The 9,636-nt window shown below is 42.4% G+C and overlaps 1 protein-coding gene across 2 annotated transcripts in view; it reads left to right on the forward strand.

Moving 5' to 3' along the window:
* LOC147033686 (NACHT, LRR and PYD domains-containing protein 12-like) overlaps positions 1-3,194 on the forward strand; it is a 143,868-nt gene extending 140,674 nt beyond the window's left edge. For both annotated transcript variants that reach the window (XM_085871805.1, XM_085871806.1), the window contains 3 exons: positions 246-326; positions 902-963; positions 1,238-3,194. In XM_085871805.1, the coding sequence (XP_085727931.1) occupies positions 246-326; positions 902-963; positions 1,238-1,251 (157 nt within the window). In that variant the 3' untranslated portion in view covers positions 1,252-3,194. The remainder of the gene's footprint in view (positions 1-245; positions 327-901; positions 964-1,237) is intronic.
* Positions 3,195-9,636: the final 6,442 nt, after the last annotated feature.

The following is a 9,636-nucleotide window of genomic DNA, read 5'->3' on the forward strand; positions in this document are numbered from 1 at the left end:
GTATGCAGTAACACGCTGCTCCGGTGCATGCTCCCATACCTGACCTGACCTGATCCAGGGGACGATGTCTCATGGAAATGGAGTTTGTACTGTCGTCGGTCTTGTGACCTTCAACCTGGACTATTTCAGGTTATTTAATTACGTCTTAACCTTGAACTAAAGAACCTTCTAATATAACTCGTTTATGCACAACTTTCTACTGTTTGTTCTTTGTTTCACTCCATGGAGTTTTTATCTCATCACAGGTTAAGGGAATGTAACCTGAGTACCAAGTCTGGGCCTATGCTAAGAGACCTGAACAACAACATCAAATTGGAGGTTCTTGAGTGAGTACTAAACTGTTATTGAGGTTTTTGTTCTTCTTTTTAACTGGACACAGATTTGTGGATTCCCTTCACAGGGTTTATAAATAAACTACTTAAAAAAAACAAAAACAATTAGTTTGACATTTCATGGAAACAAATCCAACACTTTTTATATAATTATATAATTATACCTCAGTATCTGGTTCATATAATTATACAATTCTTTATGGAGAGGGATCTCTTAAGGGTGATGTTGGAACATGTAGGTATGTTAAGCACTGTGGGAAAACAATTTAATCTCTGTGGGAAAACTATTTCATCACTGCAGGAAAACAGTTTAACCACCGTCTGAAGTCAGTGATATCTTTCGTTTCGAGCATTAACCTTTCCTCCAGCATAAAAGAGGGGTGAATGTCCAAAATGTCAGTTTCTCTTTTTTTCTCCTCTGTTTTTGGTATATCTCGATCAACGTTCTGTTCATTCTGTCCATTTTGATTATCATATCATTTTGATAAATAAATCAAATCTATTCATTCATTTCCTTCACATGCAAATTATTATTTTATTATTTCATTTTAAACCCTTCTCTTCTTCAGTGTGAGTGATAATGATCCGAGCCTCCATGATCTCACAACCGATTGGAAATGCTTCAAAAGCAGTGAGTGTGAAGGGGAGGGTGTGCTGTATGCTCTGTTTTATTATTATATGCAGATTGAGAATGAGGAATTTCTAATCTGGGTCATGAAAGTGGATTCCAAAGGGTGGGGTAAGGGGGTAGGTCTGAAATTATTTTGATTTGTTTTAGGGGAAGGGTACTTGTTTTATTTAATGTAATGTCTTTTTAAACATAATAATTGAAAATAATCATCATATTGTTGTGATTGTAGTTTATTAATTGTTAAGAATTTTAAAAAAAAGTGTTTGTTTTACAGGAATTCTGAAGTGAACGAGTGTTCACTCTTTCCCTCTAACGTTCAACATGCACATCTCATGGGTTAATCTCACCGAAGGAAGAAGATCTGTGTTGATTTTTATGGACATTATTTTCATTTTTATATTTTTAATCTTTGGGATAATAACAGTTTGTTTCTACCGTACACCTAATTCCTCGATGATGTTTGTTTAATACAAGGTCAAGGCTTGTGGAAGAGCTGGTAAACTGAACATATCAGGATGCGACGAAACGAAAAGGACAGGAGAATGAGGGGGGAAACACCGACAGCAGAGTTTAAAGACAAAATAGAGGGAGACTTGGACAAACTCGAAGGGCACTCGGTGGAGCGCATACCTCTGTCCAGATTCAGATTGTCACCAAAAAATTTCATCCAAATCAGTCCATAACTTTTTTAAATATCGTGCTACATATTGATTTGGCCCTATCACTCAATTGAGAAGAATGGCTTTAAAATTCTAGTAACCGGATCCATAGCCAGATCTTCACCAAAATCTAATCACTTTGGCCTTGTCACATACCCAACTAGGCTACCAAATTTCATCCAAATCCTTCGACAACTTTTTGAAATATCCTACACACAAACAAGCAGATAAACAAACAAGAAGGCATCAAGCGGAAGCATGACAGTATGGGGAAAATCATGCAAATGATGTCACTGTCACCTTGACCTTTGGCATATTCGCTGGATTCTGGATTCTGGCATAGTCAAAAACCATGCAAATGACATCACTGTCACCTTGAACTTTGACATAAATATTTTTAAACAAAACCATTGACAGCCTCACGTTTGTCGTTCAGAATCCTCTGGTAAAGTTTGACGAAGATAGCTGAAAGAGTTTGCTAGTTATTACACTCACACACAAACATACAAATGAGACACACAGACATAATGATGAAAATTTTCAATTTTTGTCATAACAAACAGCCAAACAGACAGAATAACACATGAGACCAACCAATATACTGTAAAAATCTTCGATTTCCATTTGTAACAAGAATGATGTCATGTATAACATGATACTTGCAAAATGCTTAAAACAAATTGACCTTAAAAATACTTGGTGGTTGAATTCAATGACAAATATGTAAAACCACTTCAAATTTCAAGTCAATCAGATAAAAATTGACAATTTTAGAAATTTGGCCAATGTTAACCTCAAACATAATTGGTGGTTGGATTCAATAACCTCATCTGCAAATCCTGTTCAAATTTCTACTGAGACGAAAATTGAGGATTCCAGAAATTTGACCCTTGGCCTTTGTTGACCTTTTCACTCTCTACTCAGAAAATATTGAAAGCCTCACTTTTATCCTTCGGAATCCTCTGGTGAAGTTTATCAAAGATAGCTGAAAGCGTTCGTGAGTTATCACACTCACAGACAAACATACAAATCAGACAGACCGACGTATCACGAAAATTTTTAATTTTTGTCATCACAAACAAACAGACAGACAGGGGTGAAAACCTCTGTCCCCTTTTCGTGGTGGATGGAGTAATGGGTGTGGGGTGGTTAAAGGGGAAAAGGAGGATGCATGGCGAGGACAAGATGGATACAGAAGGAAAAACTGTAAACCTGGAAGGAGGTTGGCTTGGGAGTGGGGTTAACAAGGTGAGAAAAAAGTAATGGTTTTGGATTGGGGGTGATCTGAGTTGGTGGTGAACAGCTCTCTTGAAGAGTTGGAGGGAAGAATGAGATTGACGAGCATGTGAAATCATTGTGTGCATTGCACCAGAATTCATGATATACTGTATACACTGCCTGCAGAGTTTAGTCACACCATTGACTTTTGTCACATTTTGTTGTTACTGCCTGAATTTAAAATGTATTAAATTTAAAAATTTTGTTACCAGTCTACTGAAAATACTCCATAATGACAAAGTGAAAACATGTTTTTGAAATCTTTACAAATTAATTAAAAATTAAAAGCTGAAATGTCTTGAGTCAATAAATATTCAACCCTTTTGCTATGACACTCCAAATTGAGCTCAGGTGCATCCAATTTCCTTTGTTCATCCTTGAGATGTCTCGACAACTTGTAGGACTCCACCTGTGGCCAATTCAATTAATTGGACGTAATTTAGAAAGAAACACCGTTCTATATGAGGTCCCACAGTAGATAGTGCATGGCAGAGCAGAAACTCTACCATGAAATCCAAGGAACTGTCCATAGAACTCCGAGATAGAATCGTGAAGAGGCAAAGTTCTGGGGAAGGGGAAGGGTATATTATATTTCGTCTCAATCCAATCCAACAAGCTGTTGCAGAGAAAAACACTAAAATTCTGTGCCGACAAACAGACAGACAGACCCAAATGTAATACATCTGTAGATCTCCGAGATAGAATTGTGAGGAGGCATAGATCTGGGGAAGGGTATAATACAATTTTTGGAGTGTTGAAAGTTCCCAATAGCACAGAGAGCTCCATCATTAGGAAATGGAACGAGCCAGAATCTTTTTAGAGCTGGCCATTCGACCAAACTGAGCAACTGGGCAAGGAAGTCCTTCCTCAGGGAGGTTACCAAGAACCCAGTGACCACTCTGAAAAAACTGCAGAGTTCCTTAAGCTGAGATGGGAGAACCTGCGAGGACAACACTTTGCAGAAATTTACAAATCTAGGCTTTATGGAAGAGTGGCAATGTCAAAATTGGACGAATGAGCACTTTTTTAGAAGTCAGAACTGCTGCTGAAGTCAAATAAGAAGCTTTTGTTTTGAAATTTGGCTGAGATTAAGATTCTAGAGGTTGTGGCATGTGCAAAAATGAAATAAAGCCATGAACGTTGGCATCTGCAGGCATTTATGAGCATTGCAAGATGGGAGTATCCAGTGATTCATAGGAATGATGATCAGCATTTGTTTACATGAGCGAGGAAAGTGAGGCATGAAAAAACTTTATTTTTAAGAAACCATTGCGACCTGTTCCAAGTCGATGCATTGTTGAGCAGGTGAAAAAATTGGTGAATTAAATTATTATTATTATTTTTATATGGCTCACTCGGCTGTACCTGGATAGGTTTGAGGGTAGAGGAGTAACTTCTGAAACCAGAATCCTATCCAGGTTCCTGCTGATGACTTCATCTTTGCATTTTGTTTACTTGGGTTCCTTCCGATTACTTCAATGCAGGACTGTACAGATTTGGTCTTCCATTTGATTCTAATTTAATGTATTTCTATCCAATACTAAGTTAAATTGAATAATAATAAACGTCATGGGTCAGGGTTAGGTGTCCGATCAAAGTGGGATGTATGTATTGGTACCTGGTCATCACTGCCAACAGTTTTAAATGGCAGTTCTTGTTATCTCATTAATTATGTAACACACCAGTTCACATACTACACGCAAAATACACCACACAAAACAAGTCCTGGAGAGGGTCTGCAATCTCTGATTGCTCTTTTTCTTGACATTCATGGAATACCTTGGCGTTCCCTTTGTAGCCATGCAAAGTTTGGGCCAGTTAGGTTTCATCGTTTTGGTGTTATGGAGTAGATGGATGGACAGACTGATTGATGGACACTTATTAGTATAGATTTTGGTGTACATGTATTTGTGTGTACGTGTGTGCACATAAAAGTTGCTGTTGTTGACTGCGACCTCCACATGTGGGTTGAAGATGGAATGGAGACTTACAAGGTCTTAAAGTATCCAATGGTGTGTTTGTGTGCGTGTGCACACACTGCTCCTCTTCGTCTCCATTTCAATATTGCTTTCTATCATCAGCACAACCAGGGGTGTGTTCTATTTGCAAGCGGCTCTCTATCACTTTCCAAACCAGTCGTTCCATATCAACCATGTCTCTTCGAAAGGACCGTTTACAAAACCCCCCCATCCACTTTCTCAACAATCCTCTGGAAGAAGTCTTTTCTTTCAAGCTTCTGGGTCTCACTATCTGCCATGACCTTTCCTGGAAAAGTCACATTTCCAACCTTGCCTCAAAAGCCAGTCGCCGACTGGGAATCCTCCGTCGTGCAAAGTCCTTCCTCGGCCCTCTTGAGCTCCTGACCACTTACAAAGCTTTTGTCCGTAGCCTGATGGAGTACTGCTCTCCCCTCTGGGCTGGTGCTCCTGCCTCCCACCTTTCTCGACTTCACGCTGTCGAAACCAGGGCTTTTAAGATCATTGGCATCTCCCGCAATGAAGCTGAGTCTTTGGGCCTCTCACTCAATCACCGCAGGTTGGTCGGTGGTCTTTCTGTCTTCTACCGACTCCTCTCCAGCCTTGCCCCCCCTGCTCTCTCTGCGATTTGTCCCAACCACATTTCCACAGGGCGCTCAAGGTCCGCCAACAACCCCCTTCTGGTAAAACTACCAAAATCACGAATCACTGGTCATCTTCACTCTTTCATTCCTCTTTTTTCCTGCCTTTGGAATAAACTTCCTCACTCTATTCTTTCCCATTCTTCCCTTCAGGCTTTCAAAACAGCTGTTCACCACCACCTCTTATCTTCCCCCATCCGAATCCTCGATCTTTTCTACCCCCGATAATCCACCCAAGCCCACTTCTTTCAATTCTCCTGCTTTCCTTCCTGAAAGTCCCTTTAATGTCCATCTTCCCCTCGCCATGTTCCCCGTCCCATCCCCATCCCTCTCCCTTCCACAGTTCACCTGTGTCTGTTCCCCAATGTTTTGTCCCTTCCACTCCCGCCCCTCTTGTCTCATGCCTCCTTGCTGTGAGTTGTGTGTTAGCTCTCATACGAGCCTCGACCAAGGTATACAAAAAAACAAAAAAAAAACAACAAAAAAAAAAAAAACACTTTACGGAGCTGGAGCAAGCGATTAGGAGAGGTGCTTCATCATGTTTGCAAAAATGGCCGCTGTGGAAGTATTCCTTCCCGTCAGCGTTTGAAACATTTACGAATAAAACATTGGCATGAAGAAAGGAATTTGAATGATACAAGGTACAAGCAACACACCCGGTCCTCTTTCTGATCTTATACATGGATTCAAACTTTTTTTTGCAATTCAAGAAAGGGGAAGGGGTGAGATGGGGGAAAGATCTGGTGATAGTGACTCACAAAGGGCTTGACAGACATGAAATAAGGAAACCGCAGTGGTCACCTTTGGAGGGAAGGGAGGGTGAGCACTCAAGTCCTTTTGGCAGTGGTCATTCATAGGTGAACCAATACGGAGAGCTCGAAAAAAAACTTTATGACCAGAAATATGACGAGGTTGAGGGAGAACAAGATGGACACAAGCATTCCAACAGCACCAGAGACAAGCTTATCCAAGTGTGCAGTGATCACAGTTAGACAATCCCTTACTATTGAGTATATATTGTTGTAGGCTGGGGTTCAGGTGAGAAGACCACGATGGGGGGGGGGGGAGCTATCACCGCTCCCACCAGGCTCACTGGAATTGTAGGCCGTCACACACGGGTAATTATGTGACGCGGAGGGTCACTAACCGACCCTGGACGCCAATAACTCTACCGCATGTCTTAGGATCCTCCCTCTATGAGTTAACTGGGTTACCAAATTAATCACGTGATTTAATTACCGGGGATCACACATTCGATACGCCTTGTCCGAATCGGATAACTTCACTGGATCAGATGCAGCCGAACGACACTTTCAAGGACGTATGGGCTAAATGGAACGGATCGTTGGGAATAAAGTCCTGGGTAAACTAGGAGTTGGACCATACTGCATCAATGAGAAGAAAAGATGAAAACGAGCAGAGAACATTTCTCATGATGATTTCTTTATAATGGGGCGAGGAAAGGAATGTGGCATATTTAATAGTTTTTTGTTGGAGTGTGTTGTGCAGGGATAGAAAGAACGGTGAGAGGTGCGGAAATATTACACGCAACTTACGAAATCAGACAGACCAGACTTAACGCGAAATAATAATCTGAATCTCAACTGATGGGGACAGGTGCCAGAAAAACAAACACACGCGCACACATGCACGCGCACACACACGCGCACACACACGCATACACACACACACATACATACACACACAGACGCACACACACACATAAACACACACACACACACACACACACATAGACACATATATACACACACACACACACACACACACACACACACACACACACACACACACACACACACACACATACACATACACATACACATACACATACACATACACACACACACCTCCACACACATACATACACATACACACACACCTCCACACACATACATACGCATCCACACACACATACACACACATCCACACACATCCACACACACACGCACACATCCACACCCACACATCCACACATACATACACACACATACACACACATCCACACGCATCCACACACATCCACACACATCCACACACATCCACACACATACACGCACATCCACACACATCCACACACATCCACACACCTCCACACACACCTCCACACACACCCCCACACACACCTCCTCGCACACCTCCACACACACCTCCACACACACCTCCACACACACCTCCACACACACCTCCACACACACCTCCACACACACCTCCACACACATACACGCACATACATACACACATACACACAAACACATACACACATATACACATACACACATACACACATCATTTTTGTTTACTGGGTCAAAGCGAGAACACAAGACAGATAAAAACGCAACAGTGGAGAGAGATCGGAGGGGAGGGGTGGATGTGGGTGGTGAGGGGAAGGCGGGAGGAGGGAACACAACAACAGCAAGGATGAAGGATAAAAGAGGGAGAGGGACTGAGACTGAGAGTGACTTGGACAATCAATGGGGTGGAGAGGAATGAGGGCTTCGGCAAAGATACATCAGATGGATGGTGAAGCAAACTCTCAGGAAGGAAAAACTGGACATTCAGGAGGTCGGATTGGGGTCGGGTGGGGGGAGGTTAACGGGGACAGAAAAGATCATGGTTTTGGATTGAGGATGATCTGACATGGTGGTGAACAAGTCTTGAAGACTGTGAGGGAACAATGTGATTAAAGACAATGAGCAGGTCGATTTCACAGGTGGAGAAAAAGAGGAACAAATGGCAGAAAGAAAAAGGAACAAAAATTGGGTTGGGGGGGGCATAGAAAAAAAAGGAATGCATAGAAAGAGCGGAGGGTGCAAAACCAGAAGGTTGCCGATGTAAGACAGAGACACCACCGACCTGTTTGTGATGGTGGGAGGATTTTTGGGATATTTCAATCATCTTGAAGGCCTTGGTTTCCATGGTGTCAAGCTGAACAAGGTGTGAGGCAGGGGCACCAGTCCAGATGGGAGAGCTGTACTCCATCAAGATGCAGATGAAGGCCTTGCAGGTGTGCCAAGCTGAGACTTTGTTTGGCGCATGATGCCCAGTCAACGACTGGGTTTGGAGGCCAACTTTGAAATGGGGTTTCCCCAGAAAGATCATGGCCGATAGTGAGACCCAGGAGTTTGAATGACTGAACTTCGTTTCAGAGAGAGATATTGAGAGAGTGACGTTTGTCAGGATCGAAAGACATATTCGAAGTATTTGAGCATCTTATGATTTCGTCATGGTCTGAAGAGAGGGAAGAGGCTGCAGCCTGCTTATGTGAAGGATGAGAGCTGTTGAGGCAGAGGGTGGAGTGGAATGGTCATCAATTAGTATTTTCCAGAGTCAGAGATCGTTGATGAAGATTAGGTATAAGACTGGACCGAGAACACTACCTTGGAGTACTCCAGCCTTGACAGGGAGAGGGGAAGAAAGGATTCCATTGAGAGCCGCACGTTGGCTACAAGAGGAAATCCAAGAGTGGAGTTGGCTTTGCCATTGGTGGAGTGTTTGGAGAGCAAGGTGGCATACCAGACTGGATCAAAAGCTCAAGACAAGTCTCAGTGATACGGAACCAAAGATAAGTGGTTTGGGTTTGGTTCCAGCCAAACCCAATGGGTTCCAGAACCAGTTGCTCGGCAAGACTGAACTCCACAAGAAAACACATGTTGCAGATAATTTACTAGCAGAGCCGATCCATCACTTCACTGATTGACCAATTCATCATGAGCACAACTTATAGTCTGGCAGTCAGACCACTGTTTTTGGGTTAAGTGTGCATTCGAGTCCACACAAACTTGTTTTTGCTGTTTAATGACCTTCGGACCCCCCAGATCAAGATTCCGCCAGGTGCAACCCTGGCACTCTTGAGCATTTTTTACAAAAGCCATTAATATGCAAATTATCTGCCACCATTATAGAAATTACTAATTTAGTTTACATCTCGGTAAGTACGAAACCAGAGAGTCAGAGATCGATACACTGCTCTGGCGTATGCTCCCATACCTGACCTGACCTAACAAAAACCAAACTTTACAGAAAAGGTGTCTATGCCCATGCTACCTTGTCACGACCTTGATCTTCACCTTGATCTCCTTGATGTACGTGACCTTGCAT

The sequence above is a fragment of the Eptatretus burgeri genome, chromosome 2 (genome assembly GCF_056783735.1).
Source record: "Eptatretus burgeri isolate ZD-2024b chromosome 2, Ebu_testis_v1, whole genome shotgun sequence".
NCBI lineage: Eukaryota > Metazoa > Chordata > Myxini > Myxiniformes > Myxinidae > Eptatretus > Eptatretus burgeri.